We start from the raw sequence: 23,772 nt of genomic DNA, 5'->3' as shown, positions 1-23,772 counted from the left end.
TAAGAATAGGATTTGTACATTGAGTTTTAAAGCAAAATCAACCAGTGGCCTAACTTATCCTAAACGCGCTCTCCTTACACTCCACAAGGCTCCAGGCGTATCAAGCTACGTATTTCACCAAGCTGTCTCGTGCTCTTGGCTTTCGCATAAATTGCACCTCCCAAGCTTCCTTTGCTTCTTCTCACAAGTGAATGCTGCCAATCTTCTTTCCCTCTCTTTACGTCCCGCGACCAAGTATGTCCACATTTTCACCAACCCCTTCCTACCTTCTCGGCTCTTTATCGCTGGCGATTGGCCTCCATTGTCTTTTGAGGCCCTCTGATGAATATCATCGATTTGGGATCCCACTGGAGAATACGGCTTCTATCTCAAATCCCGATACCAAATCGCTAACGACATCTGGTACACTTTCCGTGTTGATGTACCTTAAAGGCATCCGCGAAATCAGTTACGGTCTTGCTTTGATCGCTTTACAATTTTGGGAGCTAGAGTTAGCCGTTACCCTCATTGCGACCATTCTTTCCCTTGCTAGCTTAGGAGATGGATTCGTCGTCTGGAGCTACGGCGGCAAGACACTGCAAAAGAAAGCATTCGGACATTGGATTGCATTTGTTGGGTTTGCGGCCTGGTCGGGGTGGCGTATTTTGACATCAGCAGAAGATGTGCCGAAGATTTGGGGCTTTGAAGGAGTTTGAGGTTGGACTGCATTGAAATCTGCAATCGGAGTCCGCTTGAACAGACCTCATTGTTGGGTTGTGGGCTACGGAATTCAGGTACGCAGGGAGGAACCTTGAAAAATACGGTCTGCGTTTAAAATGACGATGCTGGGATTGGCAACAATTGGCTGCTCAAGATTGGAATTGAGTCAATGAGCCGAGGTAAAGATCGGACATCTAATTCCTTGAAGAGCCTTTAGAGCTTCGAGAATGAATTCAGCCGTCGAATCAACCTTGCTCAGAAACGAAATATGCCTAGATTCAAACGAAATATGCCTAGATTTCAAGGTTCTATTTGTGATCAATGCACCTGCCTCTCTTATCGCCGGAACCATAGCCTCTTGGATATGCAATGGGATGGTATTGTTCTGTGTGCAGAGACACCAGACCGGCATTTCTGCCCATCCCGCATAGATATTTTTTTTCCGATTCATCAAACTCACAAATGACTGCTTTCGCAATTTTCTTTCGCATATTTCAGCTTCTGCCGGGGACAAATCATTATAGAGTAGATTTTTTGAGTCCCCACTGTCGATAACCTCCCATCCATCCGGGCCATTACGATAAAATGACTTTTCAAGGTCGATCATTTCATGAAGACTGACTTTGGAGGGAATGTCAAGTAATAAATCCCCTGCAGCAATGCTCTTGGTGTCCCTGAAAGGACAGGAAACAGACCGAATACAGCGCGAGTTTCTATCGTGGTGGTGGTCACGTGAATCGAGCGGTGAGCAGCAACCCATTCTGCCGGACCCCTCCGCTTATCATGAATCCCGATAGACCAGGAAAAAAAGAGACCACCAGCTCAACTCACAGTGGATGTCATACACCTCCGCATTGCGAGGTATTCATAAATTCTTTCTTTACCATCATGGGCTGCCTCGAGGATGATCCAGTAATCTCCTCGTATGATGTCTTCCTCACGGACTCCGAAATCTCTCGCTACGTCTTTCAATACCTCGATCGGCCTGGCTCGAAGCCATACAATGAGCGCCACGGGCAAAAGCCAACCGGACTGCGTATGAAGCCAGGTACTGGCTTGGTTGAGCTAGAGGTTCCTATTTTTACCCGACCTGGTGCATACGATATGAACAAAGGACTCAAATATGGTGAAGCTATGAAAAAGGGGCCGCGCCGCACGCGATGGTGGAGCTTACGGTATGGCCGGTGGCTTCAGCTCCGGTGCAGCTGGAAGTGGTGGGCGAGTAAAGTCGGAAGGCGCAGGCGAAATGGAAATGCTGGATAACAAGAAAATGATGGACCCCTCAGCTTTGGTCCGGACACAAGCGCTGGGTGGCCGCATCAAGCCGGCAGAGGAGGGGGACCCGGTTTATATGCTGGCCACCTTTAAAGGAAGTATGTGTGACCTAGTCCTTTCAAGTCCTCTTCTGATGGATTTCGGAATTTCCCAGCAAACATTACCGCTAACTCTTGACCTGCAGAAAATCTACACCTCTCTCCCGTGTCTGCCGTCGTCCAATTTCACCCACAGCTGCACCATCTCGATGCTTTGGATGAAATGCCTAAGGGGAAAGGCGCCAAGGGAAAGAGGGATGATGAAGATCGACCGCCAGAAAGTGAAGCCCGTGCAATTGATGTGAAAATCAAGGGCGCCGAGGATGGAGGGGCAATGCTTCAGGGTAACCTTGATCTGTTGAAGCGTATGCAAGAAGAAAAATGGAAGAAATTCGATTGGATTGATGCCGAGGTATGCAAGATTCTTTGGTCTTTATCTTAACTTCTCTTTTTAATCGCTCATCATTGAGAAAAACCTGCTAACGTATCGTAATTCCAGACCGAAGAATCATGGTACACATACGAGAATTATATGATGAATCAGAAGCCCGAGGATCTACCTCAGCTAGAAGCTACAATCAATAGCGAAGCCTATCTAGATGGAATGAGCGCTCCTCGGATCGACCCTGCACACCCGGAAATGACAGGATGGGCTATGAAGCAAAATCGTCAAAAACAAAAAGGAGGATCTGCCGACAGTGAGGACGAGGAATGATGGTTCTCATTTTGCCATATAGTCTCAGCATGGATGGCGTTAATACATTTGATATACAATTGGAACTTATTGGGTAAAATTGGAGAGGTCGTCCCTGATAATTAGTGATATACGTACATAAAAGTCAGAGCGCGATTCCTCGTTCATCTGTCGTTTAATTGGCACATGCGTAATGTAACAAGATAGATTAATTGAGAAATGACGAGCCTCCACCAGATACGATATCTCTCTTCCCGTCAGATTGTCCAGTCACCAGGAACCGACCTGATAGCTGCCTACGGTACTGTCTTTGGAGCATCTTGCCACCTCGCGGTTTGGTATACTCCAATCTGCCAATTAGCGCCGATTGATATCAGGGGTGTGATCACGTGATGTCACGCGCTCGCGACGCTTTTTTTCCCGACTCTGCCGTCGCTCTCGTGCTCAACATCCGCATTCAACCTTCCCTTTCTTTCCTTCGTGGGTTGTTTTTGATCGGCTTGAAGGTTGCAGGTCGACATTCAGAAATCTCCGATAGAGCCGCATTTCTTCTAGGGGATTTTCCTCTTTCCTTCATTGCATTGCCCTCTGCTGCGATTTTGCATTGCGATTTCTCTTCATTTCTATGTCTATTTAATCCCTTCATTTACCCATCAAGCTACACCTCTATTTGCTTTTAATCACTCGATTTCTCACACAAACTCTTGCGCATCATGTTGTCACGGGTCTCTCGCCAGAAAAATGCGCTTTTCCACCTCCGGAAGGCCAATGCCATCCGAGCATTAGGAGCCTCCTCCCCAATGGCAGCTCGCCTACACTCGAATCCGAGTCAAACGAGTCCTGTCGTGAATACACTACACAAACCTTCAAAAGAACGATCACGACGACTGTCACTCCAGTTACATCGCAACCTCGCGACTGCCGCCGATCAGTCCGCTCTTGACCAACCTTCCTCCTACGTTCCTCTGAACCAGCCTCCATTTTCACCCTCGATCGATGGATCCGATCTCATTAATTATTCATCTCCTTTCCGACAAAGGCCAAACTCCTTCGACAGCTCTTCCTTGGTTATCGTGAATGAAATTCCATCGACCCAACAGAAAGTATTTCGGAAAAGACGAGGAATCGGTGGCGATGAGGAGGAGATGTTAGCGAACTTTGACATGTCTCTGAGGGTTGGCCGATTTGACCGTGCTGCTGCGTTGATCGACCGTTTAAAGTCATTTTACTCTGTCGACTCACATGAGTTCCTGGTTCTCCACAATCGCTATCTTGAACAGATGGTATCGCACATGATCGTTACTCGGCAGTCTGAGATGGTTCTGCCTTTGCAAAAATGGTTCGAAGTCGACATGCCGCATGCGGGTGTCACGGCCAATGATTTTACTTTTGCTGTCATGATACGCATGGCTTTGCGTATGCTTCACGGCTCTAAGCGAGACCGAACAGTTCGTCGGTATTGGGATTTGGCCAAAAAGGCCGGTTTGGAAGAGGATCTTTTGGCCGTCGAGGTACTTACAGATTTGGACTTAGGCGAGCTGTCCAAGGTAAGAATATTCTCAACGTTTTTCGTTATGATGGATCCCTTTCCATCTCATGACTCCTTACTAAACGACCCGAAACATCAGATATGTTCCTACGATTTACTCCCTACCACGTTCGAAGAAATGAAGTTCGATGAAAGCCCAATCCCCGATGTTCGACCTGCCGATAACACCCCCGAAGTACTAGCTACAAGGCAAAAGGGTTTAGGCTTGTCTTCACTTCAAGCATCATTGTCTTCGCTCGCGGACATGTCCCAAATTGCCCTGCCTCAAGACTTCCAAGGCACCGAGCAGGAACGGGAGGATATCATCAATCAATTCAGGCAACAAAAGCTCGAAACAGATACTATGACTACAGCCTCGAACCGTTGGCGCAAGGAGTTTGAACAAAGAAGCAAGGTTGGCGTCGATATGAGTTCTGGCAATTCGAAGCTCAGTCATATGATCGGCCAGTGGCACACAGGTCTTGCCGAGGCCATTCGAAATGAGATCAAACTCGCTGAGGAAGAGGAAGGGAAACCCATCCGCAACGAGGAGCAAGCCGCTCGGTGCGAGTATTCCGTTTTCCTCCAAGCTCTGGACCCGGATCGCTTGGCTGCGGTTACCATAATTTCCACGATAGACGCGTTCACTAGGGGAGGGATTCAAAAGGGCGTGAAGGTCTCTGGGGTTGCCACAAGGGTAGGCGAAGATATCAAGGACGAGTTATTGGCCGATACCTTCCTCAAGAAAAATGTGGCGGGCAACTTCCGCCGTGCCCAAATGCTGAAGGAAATGCTCGCTAACAGGAGAGGCAAGGATGGGCGGATGCGATGGAAGGCTCTGTCCGAGAATCTGCAAAAGGAGGAACCACAACTTGCTTGGACGCCTCGAGTCGTAGTCAGGACGGGAGCCGTACTGATGGGCCTTCTATTCAACGTCGCAAAGGCCTCTGTCAGGACCACGGATGCCACAACTGGCAAGAATATCACTACGACGCAGCCGGCGTTCCTGCATTCATATGAAATCCACTATGGAAAGCGTTTGGGTCTATTTTACATGAACCCAGACATCGTGGAAAAACTTACTAAGGAGCCCCCGGCGGACATGTTGAGTCGCCATCTTCCTATGATATCCAAGCCCCGGCCGTGGACAGGAGCGAAAACAGGAGGATATCATGTATATCAAAGTTCCATTGTTCGAACTACTCCCGGTGAGACTCTCCAGCCAGCATATATCGATGCTGCCTTGGAGAATGGTGGTCTTAAGGAAATTCGAAATGGACTTAACGTTCTCGGAAACACCGGATGGGTTGTCAACCGCGAAGTGTTTGATGTTATGCTTGAAGCTTGGAATTCCGGGGAAGCTATCGGGAATCTGGCACCGGTGGAACCGGATCTTAAAATTCCACCGAAGCCAGCTGCGGACGCTGGTTACGAGGCCGAGAAGGAATGGAATGTTAAAATGCGTGACATCGAGAATTTACGATCTGGATTTCATTCGATGCGATGCTTCCAGAACTTCCAATTGGAAGTTGCTCGTTCATTTCGAGATGAAACCTTCTATCTGCCTCACAATATGGACTTTCGAGGCCGAGCCTACCCTCTTCCTCCTTATCTCAACCAGATGGGATCCGACAATGCCCGGGGTCTCCTTCTGTTCAGCAAAGCCAAACCACTTGGCGTGAGTGGATTGCGTTGGCTGAAGATCCAAATCGCAAACTTGGCTGGATTCGACAAGGCAAGCATGTCTGAGCGTGAGCAGTTTGCTATGGATCACCTAGATGAAATTCTCGACTCTGCCAACAAGGGTCTCCATGGTAAACGTTGGTGGTTGAAAGCCGAGGATCCGTGGCAATGTCTGGCGGCCTGCCTTGAGCTCCGCAATGCTCTGCGCTACTCCGATCCAACTGAATATCCCTCTCGACTTCCTATCCATCAAGACGGTTCCTGCAATGGTCTCCAGCACTATGCCGCGCTCGGAGGCGACAAAGTCGGTGCTCAGCAAGTCAACCTAGAGCCATCGGACCGACCGTCTGACGTTTACACTGGTGTCTCCGAATTTGTGAAGAAGTCGGTAGCTAAGGAAGCTGCTGAAGGTCACGAGATTGCTCGACTTCTTAATGGCAAAATCACCCGGAAAATCGTCAAGCAAACAGTCATGACTAACGTCTATGGTGTGACTTTTATTGGAGCAATGCGGCAAGTCCGCAAACAACTCAATGACCATTACCCTGAGTTGTCAACTGAGATGAGGAAAGCCGGTGCTCTGTATATTGCAAGAAAGATTTTCGAGGCTTTGGGCTCCATGTTCAACGGAGCTCACGATATTCAGTACTGGCTCGGTGACTGCGCCACTCGTATCACACAATCTCTGACCCCCGAACAAATTGAGACTTTGACGAACGAGGCACTATCACCCAGTAAGGATACTCCAAAAGCTCTGGATCCAACCAAAAGGTTTCAGACAACCGTTATCTGGACAACCCCTCTCGGCCTGCCTGTGGTCCAGCCATATCGCACCAGAAAGGCGCGACGTGTCTTCACTTCATTGCAATCCATCAACATCGTGGACCCAACTTCGGAAGCTACTGTCTCTCGTCGCAAGCAACTCCAGGCTTTCCCTCCGAACTTCATTCACTCTCTTGATGCCACTCATATGATGTTGTCTGCCAATGCTTGCAACGAAGCTGGTCTCACTTTCTCGGCTGTCCACGACTCTTTCTGGACTCATGCCGGTGATGTCGACACAATGAATTCAATTCTGCGCGATGCGTTCGTGCGCATGCATTCTGATGATGTTATCGGACGCCTGGACGCTGAGTTCAAGGTCCGTTTTGGCAAAAACATGCTCCTAGCAAAGGTTGCAACCCAGAGCGCGGTTGGGAGGGCTATCAATGCTTATCGCAAGCGCAACGCACGGGGTGGTAAGCTTCCGGAGCTAATCCAAGAAAACCGTCGCCAAACACTACTGCGTTCTGATGATCCTGCCGATCAAGCCGAGGGTCGTGCCATGGTTACTCCAGCCTCTATATTTGAGGAGATGGGAGCTACTGACGACGATCTCTCAATTGCTTCGACTCTTGGAGAGACCAGTGTTGGTCATGTTCCCAAGGATCTTGACACTGCTGAGCGGAGCCCATCTGCAAATGTCGATACTAGCGACCCAGCCATCGAGAGTTTGTTCACAGAAGTCGATATGATGGACCCCAATGCGGCGTCCAAGGCTGATGTCGACCTCGATGAACCCGCTGAGGCAGAGGGAGTCACCCTGAAATCCAAGGCGCAAACCAAAAAGCGAAGCGAGAGGAGCACTTGGCTCTGGCTCCCTCTTACCTTCCGACCAGTCCCTGCCAAGGGCGAATGGGATCTGACACGGATCCGCAACAGCCAGTATTTCTTCTCTTAAACAACACTTTTTCTGGGGTTTTCTCTGGAATTTTATCAGTGTTGAGATGCATGTGGCTCGGCGTTTTTTTCCAGTTGCATATTCTTTATCTTCCGGTCACTTTGCACCGTTTATATGTATATACGTCTCCGCCCTTAATAAGGGTCTGTGGCATTGATGCCACATGTATCAATAGATTCTATGTATAATGCTCCCTAAATGACTATTCACAAAAAGCATCCCCGCTTATTGACTCTCTCAATAGCATTTCCATATAAGATCCAGTATTTCTACTTCCTATTACAGTCGTAAGCACTAAGCGGTGCATCTATCTTTATCATGAGTATGGAAAAGTTGAAGGAAAAAATAGGTAATGCCAAATTAGCAGGAATTTTTACACGAGCGTGATCATTCAATCGCCAAGAAACAATGCGTCTAGAAACACGGAATAAAAAAAACATAAACATGATATTAATGAACAACATTTTATCAACTTCCCGTGACGGTCATGGCATGGCACATTGGGTATTTTTATAGTGAAAGTCATTTACTCCTCATCCTCATCCTCTTCGGCGACCTAAAGAGACTAGTTAGAATCATCGTTTTTATAGTAAGTCATATAAATCGATCACTTACGCCTTCGTGGAAATTTTGACCATCAGTAGTGGCCTTGATCACACCAACACGGATGCAGAAGTCACCGAAACGCTCAGGAGTCTCGCCATCAGTGTTGCGCTCCTGGGCGTAGCGCTTGAGGAGACCCTTCATAATCTCCAGAATCTCGTCCTCCTTGATAGAAGAGCGGTAGAGCTTGTTCAGGCGCTGGCCGTGGTAGCCACCACCCAGGTACATGTTGTAAGCACCGTAAGCCTTGCCGACGAAAGCAACCTCAGCAAGCCACGGCCGGGCACAACCGTTGGGACAGCCAGTCATACGCATAACAATGCTGTCACGGGCCAGGCCATTCTCCTCCAGGGTAGACTCCAGCTTGGAAATCAGGACGGGCAGGTAACGCTCCGACTCGGCCATGGCGAGACCGCAGGTCGGGAAGGCAACACAGGCAGAAGACGACAGACGCAGTCCAGAGAAGTTGGTGTTATCAAGCTTGTACTTAGCCATAACCTCCTTGACGATGGGCAGGTCTTCGTCAGTGACGTTGGACATGATCAAGTGCTGGTTGCCAGTGAGGCGGAACTCGCCCTTGTTGAGCGAAGCCACCTCCCGGAGGCCAGTGCGCATAGCAAATTCGGCAGTGTCCTCAATGCGACCGTTCTCGATGAAGAAGGTGAAATGGTTCATGCCCTTTTCGTCCTTCTGCCAGCCGAAGGTGTCGACGTTGGAGACGAACTTGAACGGCCGGGGTTCAGCGAAGCGCTGGCCCTCGGGGAGAAGCGCTTCAACCTTGCCGCGGAAGACATCGACGCCCATGTCATCAATAGTATACTTCAGACGGGCGTGCTTACGGTTCTTGCGGTCACCGTGGTCGCGCTGCACAAGCATGATCTTCTCGCAGGCAATGTGAATGGTTTCCGCGGGGAAGAAACCAAGCATACGGCCAGTCTGGGGGTAGGTCTTCTTGTTGTTGTGGGTAGTACCCATACCACCACCAGCGAGGACGTTGAAGCCTTCAAGGTGGCCATCAGCACCCTTAATGGCAATCAATCCGATGTCATGAGCATAGACATCGGTGTCGTTGTGGGGTGGAATGGCGATGGTGATCTTGAACTTGCGAGGAAGATAGGTGGGACCATAGAGAGGCTCATGATCCACAACGGCATCACCAGCAACCTGAACCTTCTTGTCATTCTCGTCCTTCAGCCAGATCTCGTGGTAGGCAGTGGTTGAAGGCAAAAGGTGTTCGCTGATCTTCTTAGAGAAGACCCATGTCTCACGATGGAAGTCAGAGAGTTCTGGGAGAGAACTGCACATAACGTTGCGGTTCACATCACCACACGCAGCAATAGTGTCCATCAGAGACTGGTTGATAGCACGCATAGCACCGCGGAGGTTGCGCTTGATAACGCCGTGGAACTGGAAGGTTTGACGGGTGGTGAGCTTCATGGTCTCGTTTCCGTGCGAGCTGCTGATAGCGTCCATCTGCAGCCACTGAGTGGGGGTAGCAACACCACCGGGGAGACGGCAACGAATCATGAAGCTGTAGGCGGGCTCAAGACCTTGAGCCTTGCGCTCGTCGCGAAGATCACGATCATCCTGCATGTAAGTGCCGTGGAACTTAGTCAGCTGCTGATCGCTGGCGGAAATGGCGCCAGTAGATTCATCTAGCAGACCCTCCGCGATGGTCCCGCGTAGGAAGTTAGACTGAATCTTGATATCCTCGTTGGTCATGGGCGCAGGCTCCTCAGGGAGACCCTCGACCTTGTCGACGCCCAGAGCCTGCCACAGACGTGGCTCCCATTCGGAATAGCCGGTCTGGTAAGCATCGGGATCCTGGTCATCACCAAGACCAATATCGGTGAGCTTGCGGCCACCCAGGAAAGCAACACGAGCATCGAGGTCCTTGGCGGGCTTGTTGTAGTAGATCCTATCCTCCTTTCGGGGCCAGTAGTGGCTATCGCCGAGGCCGAAGACGGAATAATTGATAGAAGACAGATCAAAGTCTCCAGAATTCTTCACGTGCTCCCAAAGACTACGGCCGTTGACGGGGAATTCACCCTGACCAGCAGTGCTAGTAATGAATACCACGTTTTCCTCGGTCGGCAGGTCCTCAATAGGATACTCATCCATGGCAATGACCATAGTCTTCAGACCTCTGGCACGGCCACGATTACCAAGACGCTTAGCGATGTTCTGGGCATTGCCACCATCGGAAGCAAAAAGGACGGTGAGAGGGGCACCAAAGAGACCATCCAAAAGCTTTTCGTAAGATTGCTTGGCCTTGCGCTTTTGCAGTGCACGGACTTCGGTGCCGTAGGATTCAGACAGCACAGATGAGAATTTAGGCTGACGATTCATGAGCTGGGTAAGCTGGTTGTCTCGGCGAAGGAACTCTTCCAGCTCGCGCTTGATGCGCTCAGAGTCAAGGGAGAATTTGGGCTCGCCCTTCTCCTCGTTCTCGGGGTTCCAGCGGTAAAGAGGCCAGTAGCCAAGGTCAACAGCCTTCTTGGTCTCCTGGAGCACTGTAAGGGCAGAATCATCCTCCTGGTTGTATGGAAGATAGGCAACAACCACAGACGGGCCCTTGAACTGCTCGGCCTCAGCCATAGCCTGAAGCACCTGAGTATACGAGCTGTATACTGCGGTTGAGGCAACATAAGCATTGCCGAAGTTCATCGCGTAGAGACCAATGTCCTTCTTGCGGCGGGTAGGGTCAGAGGCAATGCGCTCGGAGTAGGGCTGGGAGTCAATGATCAACATGTTCACATTAGCCCCAGATGCAAGAACATGATGAACACCGGAGTTGCCAAGATCATAGGCCCAGGCATCGGAACCAATAAGCCATTGGGACTCATTGTAGAAAAGCTTCTTTGACTCAAGCAGCTGGCGGGATAGCTTAGAGCCATCGTTGGAGAGACGAGCAATAACTTCAGGGGCGAGCTTGTTGGCCTTTGCAGCCTCCTTAGCACCCAAGGCCCAGCGAGACAACCAAGTCTTGGGAACATCAGTCGCGAAGGTGGTAGACTTAGAGGCATTCTCAACCTCCTGAATGAAGCGTTCACGGTGCTCTTTACGCGCAATCAGAGAGCCAAATCCATACTCAGGGCTGGCAGCAATCGTAGAAGAAACACCAGCGTTTTTCGCACCGAGCTGGTTGGCAATATAGAGGCGCTCACCAAATAGCTGGTTTAGTATCTTGATATAAGCGTTCTCAATGCGAGGCTGCTCCAGAGATCCTTCAACAGTGGGAACATTGGAACTACCGATATCCAAGTTCTGGATGGGAGAAGGAGCCTGCAGGTTCTGCACAATGCCACGAAGAGCCTGAACCGCGGTAGAAGGCTCAACGTATCCGAGGCGGTACCCAACAACCTTGAGAGAAGAGCCCCGAGTGGGGGTAATGCTAGAAAGCAGGTCCATGAACGATGGGCCCCACTTTGTCGTCTTGCGAACTTGCTCCAGAACAGCAATCTTTTCAATTGAGCTAGGGATCGAGCTCACAATCTGAGCACCAACCCATGGGCGGTACACACGAGCAGTGATAAGACCAATGTTCTCGAGTTCACTGTTGGGCTCAGCCTTGGATAGAGCGTCTACAAAGACACCGGTAGAACCAAAAATGAAGACAGCAGCCTTGGCCTCCGTGGGGCCAGTATATTCAATTGCACGGTAGGAACGACCAGTCTCCTTTGACAGAGCACTCCAAATCTGCGAGGTCCACTCAAAGATATCGGCAGAGTTGACAGGTCGAACACTAGAGGCATCCACGGTTGTGGCGGTGGAGCTTGCGGCCTCGCTGCCAGCGCTGCTGTCGCGGCGAGAGGAGCCAACGGAGGAGTTATCAACGCTAACATTTGACGGAGTTTGAGTCTGAGAAGGAACACCCAAGCTGGCAGCAGTAACTCCCTGACCAGCAGGAGAAATATCCACTCCCTCAGCAGACACAGTAGGAGTGCTACCAGAGTCCGTATACAGCGTCTCAGAACCGGTAGCGTGGGAAGCAACATTTCCAGACAGATTGATGATCTTCTTCACAAGCTCAGAGTCCTCAGTGTTGATGGCGACATCCTTGGCAGAGTTGGTAGGATCAAAAAAGTGAATGACACCTTTTCCGGACTTTGAAGCAAGGGCACGGGCAGTGAGAGCAATATCCTGGGCCTCTTGTACAGTCTCTGAGTGAAGGAAGGTGAAACCACACTGCCGGATTGAGCTAATCACTGAGTAGTCTGGCGAAGAAGAAGGCTCCAGGGCGACATGAATGACAACGGGGAGGTTGGCAAGACGGTAGAGGTGAGGGACAGCGGTGAGCAAAATAGAGGAGCCGGTCACCACAGACACGATATGGCCGTTTTGCAGAGGATAGAAGACAGACAGAAGAGGGTCTTCATTGTAACGGATAGCTTGCACCTGACGAACAAATTAATTCATGCCCTCGCCCAATTTCTATCTATGTCAATATTCTTACTTCTGGAATGCCCCGTGACAGAATACCGGTTGTCTTATTTGCCTTGAGGGCCTTCAGAGTCTTGGAGAACAAGGAATCCGTCTGCAGAGAAGGCTGCACGGAAAGAACAAGGTCGCTTGTTAAGTAGGCGATTCTCGCCACTGAGTCAACCCACGCAGATTAGCAATTGACCATGGACCAGAGGTGTAGAGATTCAGAGAAATTTGCATACCTGCCTCAGCAGCAGTTGAGATCGATGCCATGACTGGCAAATGCTGCGACAATCACAGCCTGAAGTGGGCTGGGGGAAATCAGTGGCGGTAGGAGCTTATCGCGCAGCCTGGATATCGCCCACGTTTGATGTCTGGATACAGAATCGACAATCCAGAAAGATGGCGAAGGAATGACACAATTGAAGCCGTCCCTTCTCTGATCTGATGCTGCGATGTATCCAACAAACACAAAAAAGAAAAAAAAGGTTGGCGTTCGGTTTTCTGCTGAGCATGCAGTCAGTTCTCCGCCATCGGGGTTGGATTATGCGCCGTCTGATTGGTAGTTGATCACGACATCGCGAAATCCGTGTTGCAACGAGTGCAAACATGCCACATTGGGATTTAGTGCGGGGAATCCCGTGACCCTTCGCTGAGTCAACCTCGAGCACGTCACCGTCGGCATTTGCTCGGGCAGTTGAATAGTCGTTGTCTGAACTATGACAGGCCGAATACCAACCCTGATTGTATGTGTTTTTGGTGTTTAAACTTACTACAAAAGCCTCCTGTCCATTGTGATCATATCATGTGATCAATCCAGGCCTGGTGCAGGATTTGGCTGTACATGATTGTCTCTGCGGAAAGCTGCACCCACTGGCTTCACCGCACAGCTACCAATAGTGGAGCGGCGATTACCGAGTTGACTCTCGGTCGAGAAGGTTGGGCCGCAGGGAATCCTCCGATGGAAGATCTGCCCGGTTTGGCTTCCCACCATGAGGACAGCCGAGGCGCCTGCCAATTTCCCATGGTGCAAGTATTCTCCATAGGGTTAGCTATCGAAGGGGCTCTTTGATGGATATCCCGGAGGGTAAATATTCGATGGTTAGTCGTATATTTAGTCGTATATAAATAACCTAAACCAAAGATCTACAAAAAATTTGAGGCTAATAAAAAAAATTAACAGGAAAAAAGAAAATGATCGACGCAGGGTTCGAACCTGCGATCTCCCGTGTGTAAGACGGGCGCCTTCACCACTGGGCCAGTCGATCTAACTATAATGACTAATGCAAATTAAGTTTGAAGAAGACCGCTTTCTTTACCTTCTAATAAGCTACTATGTGAGAATCTATGCTCAACTTCTTGGCCATTTTTTTCTTAGATCTTGGGCAGAGTCAACTTGGTGATTGGATAATAATTGACCTTAAGGTTTATCTAAATGATGCAGATTCTGTAGAAGTATAAGGTGTCTTTCGAATGGTAAAATCGTGGCTAGGAAATTCTGAATAATGATATATATGTTACAACGGGAATACTCACCAAATCCACCCTCGGATGGTATTCTTATACGAGACAGCATTTTCCTCGCGGTATCAAACCGCCCAATATTCTATACCACTGCTTTCTAACTTTCAATCCCGGCATCCCCCAGAGCATATCCCTTGAAACCATTCTTAACGAATGCCTCCCTAGTATGGACGTCGGGTGACCTGCAAGCTGCAGCTGCAGCCTCCGCCCAAACAATCAAACTGTGCATCCCCAATAATGTATAAAATCATGCACATTTGACACTAAATAGGTGGTAATTTCGTTGAGATGCCAACATTTAGGAGAGACATTTTCATCCGCATTTCTGAGCCCCTCATTTTCCGGATCACTCGTCCCCATACATTATCGCCAAATCCTCGCAAGCCTGAAAATGCTGCTCAGCTGGACCAGCCAATTCTCACCTGCAAGAAAACACATCGAAAAGAGAGAAGCTTGGAAGAAACCAAGAGAAAAACATGAAAATTGCATTCAGGCGCTCGAGATCCAAGTGAAGATCTGTGATCAACACCATAGGCCCAAGTGGATGCATCAGCTCCCAGCGTCAGTCAACACACTCTCTCGCGAGAAGGAGATCTTGAAAAGTAATCAAGATGGTCCTCGCGCCTTCATTCAAGCATAAGGCATAGAATATATTCTACCTGGTGACACGCAAGCCTCAGCCGGGGTAGATACTGGTGCTAACCAATGGCATATTTTTCCATCGATCAACTCCAGGAGGCCCAACAATCTTATGCAACAAATAGAAGGTCACTCGAGGGCGATAGCTCATTGAAGACTGCTCGATTCATCGATTCCCAAGCCAAGAATAGAGAACTGATGGCCGATCTACCTACATCTCATTGTCTACCCACTCCAGCCTCGTCGCGCACACCTCCAACCTGGTCTCTGGTCCCAACCAGCGATCGCTCAAACCATATCCTGCTACCCGGAAGGATGATATGACTAGCTCATCAGGAATTTGGAGCGCCTATCCTGGAAAACTATCTTAATTGGATATTCTCCATGGCACCAATTGCAACTACCTGGCAGATCAGATCTACCGCCGTCTGGTACCGAGCCTCCCGAGATGCCGAATATCTGGCATTAGGCTAGCCTGTATCCCAACTTGACAAATGAGTTGTATCACCGAACGCCTCCCACATTTGCAATTTCAGCTCGATTCAAACGTCCGATCGTGGCTCAACTCCAAGAGTATCACTCTTGAGCAGTCGATATGATAATATGGCCACAAATGACTCAATCTGCCTAGTCAGTGGGGGTCATGCGATCTTGTGGGGCTTTTAGATAGTTTCCCCTCCGAATCTGGACGGGGTCTGACTTCAGATTTCTTAAAGAAATGACTCCTGCTATAGGATAAAATGAACGTTGAAGAGATCTATCTCGAGTTTGTACCTCAACCGGAAGAGAATCAGGGGGCGGGAAATGAATTTTCTACTCGTGCATTTCAATATTCTAGGAACTGATTTTGATTGCCCTCGTCGCTTGCTTTATTAATACGCTTGCCCTACACCGTCCTTAGAAAAGCCTGACCATACTGCCCGTTTGTCTTTTAAATCAATTTGAAGCTAAAAATCATTACTGCTATTAATTTACTTTAAAATTTTATATCAGGTTAGCATGACTTTGTCTAAATCATAAACTGTTAGACTTGAGCAAGACTTAGATTAAACAGACAAGAGTTGGAGACTTAATCCCGCGCGGGCGGGGCCTTTCACCAGGAATCCAATTAGATCCCAGCAATTCTAAATTGAGTGCAAGGCTTAGGTTACACCTGGATTCTGTCTATGTCTGAACTAAACGTAATACTATAACAAAATATGCAGAAGGGCTGGCACTGAATCAGTGCCCCCGCATTGACGTACCAGATTGAGGAAGATCGGAGGCCGAAAAGGCCAGCTGATTGGATCAACCTGGTACATCTGCACCATCTCTGAATCATCGGATTCACCTTGTTTCTCCGCCGTACATAAGATTTTCCATTAATACCGAGAAGACATCTAGCATTTATGCATATAATCATTTCGACTTTAGAACATAATTATGCTTTATGCTGAGTGTCACCCACCTTGATCAGTATCCTATCGCAAGATAAATTCACCAAATTGCCCGGGTTGAACTTGCAGACTTAAGGAGAGTCTCGAAAAACTTCCAATGAAAATGATGCTTGATATAGCTTCCTGGGGACTTAAATCGAGCCCAGCTGAATTATTCATAGCTGGAATCTTGGCTGTAGGGATTCTATATCTACTACTACCAGGAAAGCACGTATTCCCGTTGATCAACAACAAAAACCGATTCGAACTTTGTTCTAGTCGTGTGAAAAAACAATACATAAACGAGGCAAGAAAATTGATCCAAGCTGGTCTTAGAAAGGTAATATACACAAAATGCTGGGAAAACCAACGAAAGACAAATAACTAAGGCCGTCTTCTAGAGCGATGTGTTCGATATTCTCTCTGACAACGGAGTCAAGACCGTCCTTGCACCAAAATATGCATCTGACATCCGCAGTCACCCCTCATTGAGTTTTGGCTCTGGGATTGCCCAAGAATTTCACTCCCACATTCGAGGATTCGAGCCCTTTAGTGAGGCAAGCAATGATCAAATATTTGCAGATACCATTCGACTAAAACTCACCCAGAGCCTAGGTGCGCTTCTGTGTTCTAACCAGGTGGTGTTACTTTTGCCGTACGACTTGTTAATAAGTACTTTGGCAATTAGGTGTACTTACAAAGCCGCTGTCTGATGAGACTTCCGTTGTGCTCGAGCAAGAGTGGTCAAACAACCCTGGTTCGTTATTTTCCCATGCCCCCTATAGAACTCCATCCAGACTTACGAACACAACTTAACACTGCATTTCAAGATTGGCATATTATGACGCTGAAGTCAAGTATTCTCAAAATTGTTGCGCAACTATCCTCTAAAGTTTTCCTTGGCGATAAAATTTGTCGGAATCCAGATTGGTTACGTATTACTGTGAATTATACCGTGGACTCATTCATTGCAGCCATGGCTCTGCGCCAATGGCCTCAAATTCTACGCCCATTGATTGCAAAATTTCTGCCATGCTGTCAAAAAATAAGAACTGAGCTTAAGGAAGCAAGGGCCGTCATAAGTCCAGTGCTTGAGGAGAGGCGGTTTACAAAAGAAAAAGCAAGACGAGAAGGGAAGCAGCCTGAGCGGTTTAACGATGCTATGGAGTGGATGGAGGAGATTTCCAAAGGCCGTTATTACAGTCCTGAATACTCACAGTTATCATTCTCAGTGGCTGCAATACACACAACCTCTGATATGCTCACGCAGGTTCTTTTTGATCTCTGCGATAAGGAAGGGCTTATTCAAGAGCTTCGAGAGGAAGTCATCGCAGTAATAAAAGAGGAAGGTTGGAAGAAAACGACTTTGTACAAATTGAAACTTATGGACAGTGTTTTGAAAGAGAGTCAAAGATTGAAGCCCATTAATATCGGTAAGTCCGGAGTTTACCTGCTGAATCCCTTTTTATGAGAATGAGTTATGCGTGAAGATGGAAACGAAGTTAATTTTGCCACTCCAGCAAGCATGAGACGCCTTGTTTTGACAGACCTAAGTCTTTCTGATGGTACTATTATTCCAAAGAATTCATTTCTTGTTCTGTCAGGGGAGAAAATGTGGGACGCAGAAACATATCCAAATCCAGAAAACTTTGATCCATATCGATTTTTGAGACTACGAGAAACCCCGGGTCATGAGACGTCTGCACAGCTAGTATCTCCCTCTCCAGAACATCTTGGATTCGGGTATGGAAAGCATGCATGTCCAGGACGATTTTTTGCGGCAAATGAAATCAAAATCGCTCTTTGTCATATTTTGCTGAAATACGACTTCAAATTTGCGCCGGGGTCAGCCAAACCAAAGGTTCAGAAGAACGGATTTTCTTTGAATGTGGATCCAATGGCGAGTATTGCAGTTCGAAGGCGAAAGGAAGAAATCTTGCTCTAAGGCTCCTAATACAGGGCCGAACTGCGTTTTAAAGCCTGCCAAATGATCCATGAGGCACCTAAGAATGAATAAGGTCTTGACTGAATTAATTGTTTCAGTGATTTGGTCAAAGTTTTGCAGATTATTCTTCATGAAGTTGCCCCTTTGAAAAGAGTGGAAGAAGACAAAGGGAAGGGAGCAAAATACGACTTGTAATTAGGAAAGTCGCTAATCGGATGTCGAGCACCAAGAATATGACACTCATTATATTGTCGCTCAAATAATGCCCTTCAGAACTTCCGAATTTTCAAGCGCCGTTGCACGTTCCTCCAGATGCCAATAAGAATAGACCCAAACACCATTTTTACAATCCACCTTGCCCCCGGACTAGTAATACCATCGTCCCAGTGTTTCTTGATAGTTCTCCCAAAGAGAGAAGACTCCAGCTCCTGAGGGCTAACTCGAATTGAATTAGTCCCATGGCCTACTTCATATAGTATTGGCCCAGAGTTATCGATCCAAACGGAAGGCTGGGTGTTGAGCGAAGTCCCGGGGTGATGCCACAATCGGTGTCGAGCTCGACTACAAACGGCTTTCAGCACTTTGCAAATGAGGCCGTATTCTAGTAGGCCGATGATGCCTCCAGTAGATGACATTAACTCTTCAAAGGATATGTGAAATTATTCTGTCGATGTGCCGACCAGGTAGATACCTGCGGCGTCAAATTGGATACCGAACATCTATAGAGTAAGCGTACTAAACGAAGACTAGACCCATTTCCCATACATAAAGAAGCTTACCTCTGATTGATTTTATGCACAGAATTCCCTCCCTGCAGCGTGAAGCCGCTCAACCTCGGGTGTCATATGGCACGTTGACAATTCCTAGTATGTTTAGCATCAAGAAGCTGATGGCATTAGATACATATTGTAGTGGGGAAATGGCCTACAAGGGGGATCTCTAATTGGAGGATATCTTTCCAGTACACAGTCCTTACAGGATATAGCTTCAGATCTCCAATAGGGAGAAGAATCAACTCTTACACTCTCTTCGCTCTATCTGCTTCTGCTCCCTATAGGGGAGGCTTTCTCCATTGTGGTGTGTGGTGGTTTGTATGCTGGTTTGTTGAAGCTATATCATCCTGCCTGCATTCTCAGGCTTGCCGCTGAGCGCCCTGGTTCAATATATACCGGATTATGTCCGGCAACGCTTGGCGTTCTTCTTCCGTTCTATTAGTGCCTTACACCGCCCCCCAACCCTTCCGGGTTGTGGGTGCGCCACGTCAGACTGCCAACCACATGAGACTGCCATTTTTTTCCTATATACCCTATCTACTACTGCATCCTACTAGTATCCATAAAGAAAATATCACCTTCCTAGCGTGCTTCCTCCGCTCTTTCTAGTGCTATATCTTGATTCTGTGTAGGTTCTGGTGGTGGTGATGTTCTATACGCTTTCTTCCACTGCTTCCTTACCCGCTTCCGCTCTACCTCTGCTTCCTTCTCGTTTCTTTTAGTAATAGAACGATTTGTATCTCTAATAGAGAGTACCCCTGTTTTGCTAAGCGGTGTTTTAACCTAGCGCTTAGTGATTAGGCGCTGTAGTAGTAGTTAAGCTTCCCTAATCTTACGAATAGTATCGTTCGCTAGATTTAGGTTCTCTATAGTAATCTTGTTATAATAAAATAACCGGTCAAGATTACGTTGCTGCCTAGGTGTAAGATCTTCTTATTAATATCTAGCAATCTTCTTTTGATTCTTCTCTAGATCCTATATAGATCTAGGCGGCGATTTGTCGATACTAGAAGAAGATATAGTAGTTTGTAGTAGCGGCGAAGGTGTTAAATAAAGCAGTTGTAGATCTAGCGCTATAAGATCTAGGTAATCTTGGATAGGAAGGCTATTAATAACCTTTCTACTATTGAATAGATATATCCTACGATCTTTAAACGATTCACGAATAATTCGCTAGCTAAACGCTTGTCATATGATATTGCAACATGAGGCTATTCCCAACTCTATACCTCAGGTATCAGTTCGACACCTTATCGGTCAGGCTTCGTTATGACAGCCCTACTTCTCCCTAACATGGATGCATGACCTACAAGGCCCTGAGGGTTCGGTGCCCTTCCATTAGGGATTCGTGAACCCCTCTTTCCTGTAGCCTTTGCTTACCTCTGTTATATGTAGGCTACGTCAGACCGTATATTGTAATATGATCTATCGTCTTTGCTTTTGTCATGTAGGAAAGTGCTGAAGCTTGTATATAAATTAAGGATTATGGAGAGATCCATGACAGTAAGAAACAGTGTTTTGCTTTCCTTACTTGACGTTTATCTTCCTACCTAGTCGACAGGCTTTCTACCCTGTACAAGTAGTTATTCTCTAACAACGCTCTATTCCGAATATTACTGATTATTCGAAGGAACTCTAATCTTCCGATAGGGCTTCTACCCTAAAAAGCGTGGTCGTTATTCGCTAAGCGGAAGTGTTGCTTATAGCTTAGAAATAGCTTACCGTCTAGCAGCTAGTAAAGATATATTATATATAGTAGGAATCCTATTAGTAGGATATCGTTCTCTTCGCAAAGGTGTAGGAATTCGAATATAAGATACGAACCGTGACTGTCGAATATTAGGATACGTTTTTTACCCGATTTCGTACGGTCGTATATTGATTCTATAAAGAATCGAAGCTATTGAACTACTATACGTTATCTAACCGTTTAGCGATATAGTAATAGTAGTTCTTAGTAGTAGGTCGTCTGTTTGATTAAGATAAGATTCTATAAAGATACCGTTGCCTTGAAAGATAAACTAGGGTTCTAACTACTACCCGTCGGTAGCTATACACTCGATAGACGTAATATTTTCGCCTTAGTCTGGCTAAGGAAGGTCTACTATCTTCCTACTACTACTATTAGTAGTAGTACTACTAGATATTACGTTTCTAGACCTTCCTTTGCCTAGTTAAAAGCCGTATTTATGTGAAAAAGGATGACTGGAGCTGGATGAACAATGCTGTAAGAGAAGGGGGCTGGAATTTATACAGAGGAAGGTCTCTATAAATGTCTCAAGGAGTTGCCAATCTCTCAGCCACCCGCCGAGAACGAAGATCCCAACCCTAAATTCGCGTTTTGGACGTTTGGTGGCCATAAGTTACCCATTAAAGGCTTAGTTGTTCCACTCGGTCAATCCTCGGGGGAAAACCAGAATGAGATGTCGGGCATCGATTGGGCACATTACGGGTAATAAAGGGGGGGGCTCAATCGAGAGTCAGGGGCATTTCATACGGCTGCCTGTCATGTAGGGCTTCTAATCGCTAGCGCGGTAGAGTATAATATCGCATCTCATGCGCGGCGGTGCCAAAATGACACGCATGCTATGTATGCTCTAGGGGTGGGGAGGAAGAATCGCAGCAGTAAAAGGCCAAGATTATAGTCAAAATTGTATGCATGGGTGATAGTGTAATATGTAGTCAATCGGCTGTGTACATTTTTGAGGTTTCCCAGAAACCCCTTGCCTAGACAGACTAAAATGCGTTGATAGCTGTAAACCAAGGCGCCGTGAGATAGACCCGCTCCCATATCAAGTCAATGTACATGATCCAGACGCCAAAAGTAAATTCCAAAAGAGAACCCAGGTGTTTTGTAGGAGATACTGCGCTTTCAAAAGCCCACCGAAATTTGATCTGGATCTCAAACCTAACTAACTCCGTGGGTTTCCCAAACGCCTCATGCGGGCGTGATCACTCGATTCGACATAAACGAGAGAGGGAGATAAGAGATGTGATGATCCAACATCTGAAGTATTTGTTCTTGGATAACTGTTCATATATCCAAGGAGGAGGTCGGAGAAAATAAATATCTTGCGACCAGGAGAGTCATCGAATTGAAACTCTAATAAGCGTTTCATCACAAGGTGTGCTTGATGTGTGTGTGTGTGTGTGTGTATGAAACGATGGAACGGCTCAGTCATCTCCTTGCAGTCGAGCCGCATTATTTTCAATATTGGCTTCAAACAGCAATAAAGGGCGTGGTCAAGGTAGGTAGGAGTTGTTTATGGAGAGAGCAGTACTCGCGAGTGGCGGGGTGTTTAGCTCGACTGTTGTCGCCACTACAGTGGGCGGGCCGTCGAGTTTCATTTATCGAGGCTCATTCCAGTCTTGCATCTTCACATTCATTCCCGGCACATGCTCGTGGATGGTTTGTTGGATAGCACCACTTCGGACAACCGATTGGGATGGTTGAGGGGGGGCCAGTTCCCGAGCGGCGTCTACGCTCACGCTCTAGGGGGCCAGGTAGCTCTGTGTTGTTACTGCGGTTACGGAATTTTTGACCGATACCGCTCAACCAGTTGCCATCTTCCTCTTCACCCAACCAGTAACTATGGCCGACAGTGACCATGATACGGCCTACCTTGCCCTTCCAACCTTGTCCATCGGGGCTGTATGGCGAGAAGGGTTCGCGGTCGATATCGGCAACACTTGCGACCGACACGTTGCGGCTGTGGGTCGGGAGCTGGGTGTGGCGAGGGATCGCAACCCAGAGGCGAAGAGTTTGGCGAGCGAAAGCGAGCATTACAAGCACAAAATAGACACGCATAGCCCAGAGGAGTGAGATGAAAACGATACTTTGAAAGCTTTCGGGCTGGTAGACAGCATTGCTGAGGGGGTCGGCGCTCCGCGGCGGGTGGGCGATGAAGTTGTTACCTTCCTTGGTGTTCTGAATCTCAACATAGGCGGCATCATACTTGGGATTGGTAAAGCCGGCAGTTTGAGCGATGGTGTCCCCTCCGGGGCCCGCGGCCTTGCCGTTATCGTAGTGTTGGGACACGACTAGGAACCAGGTCACACCGAAGGCGGCGGTATAGGCGGCATTAATGAGACTGTCCAGCAGATATAGCCAGGCAAGAGCGAGACACTCGAGCGGAGACTGTTTGCGGATGTGTGGGAAGAGCAGAGCGGCGAGGGCGAGGGCGACAAGAGAGTAGAGGTACATGGACAGTTGGACCGGCGACAGGTGGTAGCCAGTCAGCAAGGCAAGGAGACCATACAGACCACTGATCTTGTTCAGAAGTAGTGAAAGGGTAATCAACGACGCGCCCGTCTCCAGGCTCATCACATAGAGAAAGGACTGTGACAGCGAAGCCCGGTCGATTAGCTTGGGGGCCTCGATGAATCGGATCGAGAATGGAGGAATCGACACTCACCTCTGGCCGCGGAATGCGGAGATACCGGGATGAGAATCCCATGGCGAAGAGAAGACCGGATGGGCCGAAGAATGCAAGACCCGAGAGAGACCAGTTCCGTATATAGCGAGGAGTCAAATCTGCGACGCAGGGTTGACAGGGTTGACAGGTTTGACAGGATTGACAGGTTTTTGGGCAGTTGAAGGAGGGAAAAAGCGGGTGTGGTCCCAGCCTCCAAATCACCGCCCTTCGAAGTGGCCCAGGGGCGCTGCTTTTTCCCGGGCGATCCGTGCCGATCCCTGCCCAATTGCGGGTATCCCCGATTTGGTGCGTTTTATGCCAGCGACTCGAGTAGTTTTAGTAGTTTGGCGCAATGATTCCAACCAAAAGTAATCTGGGCCGAGATCGGCTCACGAT

At 48.0% G+C, this 23,772-nt stretch overlaps 6 protein-coding genes across 6 annotated transcripts, besides 1 other annotated feature; 4 read left to right on the top strand and 2 right to left on the bottom strand.

The window, feature by feature from the left end:
• Positions 1-236: 236 nt before the first annotated feature.
• N7462_004870 (DUF4267 domain-containing protein) lies at positions 237-695 on the top strand (the record flags this gene model as incomplete). The annotated part of the gene is made up of 1 exon (XM_057076595.1): positions 237-695. One exon carries the CDS (start codon positions 237-239, stop codon positions 693-695), a length of 459 nt encoding a protein of 152 aa, XP_056936100.1.
• An 892-nt stretch (positions 696-1,587) lies between these two features.
• Positions 1,588-2,727, top strand: N7462_004869 (uncharacterized protein; the record flags this gene model as incomplete). Its single annotated transcript, XM_057076594.1, has 4 exons — positions 1,588-1,874; positions 1,912-2,072; positions 2,159-2,424; positions 2,512-2,727. The coding sequence occupies 4 exons, from the start codon at positions 1,588-1,590 to the stop codon at positions 2,725-2,727; spliced, it is 930 nt and encodes a 309-aa protein (XP_056936099.1).
• A 692-nt stretch (positions 2,728-3,419) lies between these two features.
• On the top strand, positions 3,420-7,637 carry N7462_004868 (DNA-directed RNA polymerase; the record flags this gene model as incomplete). The annotated part of the gene is made up of 1 exon (XM_057076593.1): positions 3,420-7,637. The coding sequence occupies one exon, from the start codon at positions 3,420-3,422 to the stop codon at positions 7,635-7,637; it is 4,218 nt and encodes a 1,405-aa protein (XP_056936098.1).
• A 526-nt stretch (positions 7,638-8,163) lies between these two features.
• Positions 8,164-12,938, bottom strand: N7462_004867 (sulfite reductase (NADPH) subunit beta; the record flags this gene model as incomplete). The annotated part of the gene is made up of 4 exons (XM_057076592.1): positions 8,164-8,193; positions 8,253-12,638; positions 12,697-12,836; positions 12,908-12,938. The coding sequence occupies 4 exons, from the start codon at positions 12,936-12,938 to the stop codon at positions 8,164-8,166; spliced, it is 4,587 nt and encodes a 1,528-aa protein (XP_056936097.1).
• A 3,710-nt stretch (positions 12,939-16,648) lies between these two features.
• Positions 16,649-16,735: a sequence feature (Short protein (N7462_004866, KAJ5690474.1) was converted to a misc_feature.).
• Positions 16,736-17,084: 349 nt separating this feature from the next.
• N7462_004865 (cytochrome P450) lies at positions 17,085-18,188 on the top strand (the record flags this gene model as incomplete). The annotated part of the gene is made up of 2 exons (XM_057076591.1): positions 17,085-17,676; positions 17,722-18,188. The coding sequence occupies 2 exons, from the start codon at positions 17,085-17,087 to the stop codon at positions 18,186-18,188; spliced, it is 1,059 nt and encodes a 352-aa protein (XP_056936096.1).
• Positions 18,189-22,319: 4,131 nt separating this feature from the next.
• On the bottom strand, positions 22,320-23,418 carry N7462_004864 (inositol phosphorylceramide synthase regulatory subunit KEI1; the record flags this gene model as incomplete). The annotated part of the gene is made up of 2 exons (XM_057076590.1): positions 22,320-23,336; positions 23,377-23,418. 2 exons carry the CDS (start codon positions 23,416-23,418, stop codon positions 22,320-22,322), a joined length of 1,059 nt encoding a protein of 352 aa, XP_056936095.1.
• Positions 23,419-23,772: the final 354 nt, after the last annotated feature.

Source organism: Penicillium macrosclerotiorum (assembly GCF_028827735.1).
Source record: "Penicillium macrosclerotiorum strain IBT 26536 chromosome Unknown utg000003l_segment0_segment0, whole genome shotgun sequence".
NCBI classification, from domain to species: Eukaryota; Fungi; Ascomycota; class Eurotiomycetes; order Eurotiales; family Aspergillaceae; genus Penicillium; species Penicillium macrosclerotiorum.
Note: the sequence above shows the minus strand (reverse complement) of the source record. Positions and strands in the feature narration are given on the sequence as shown.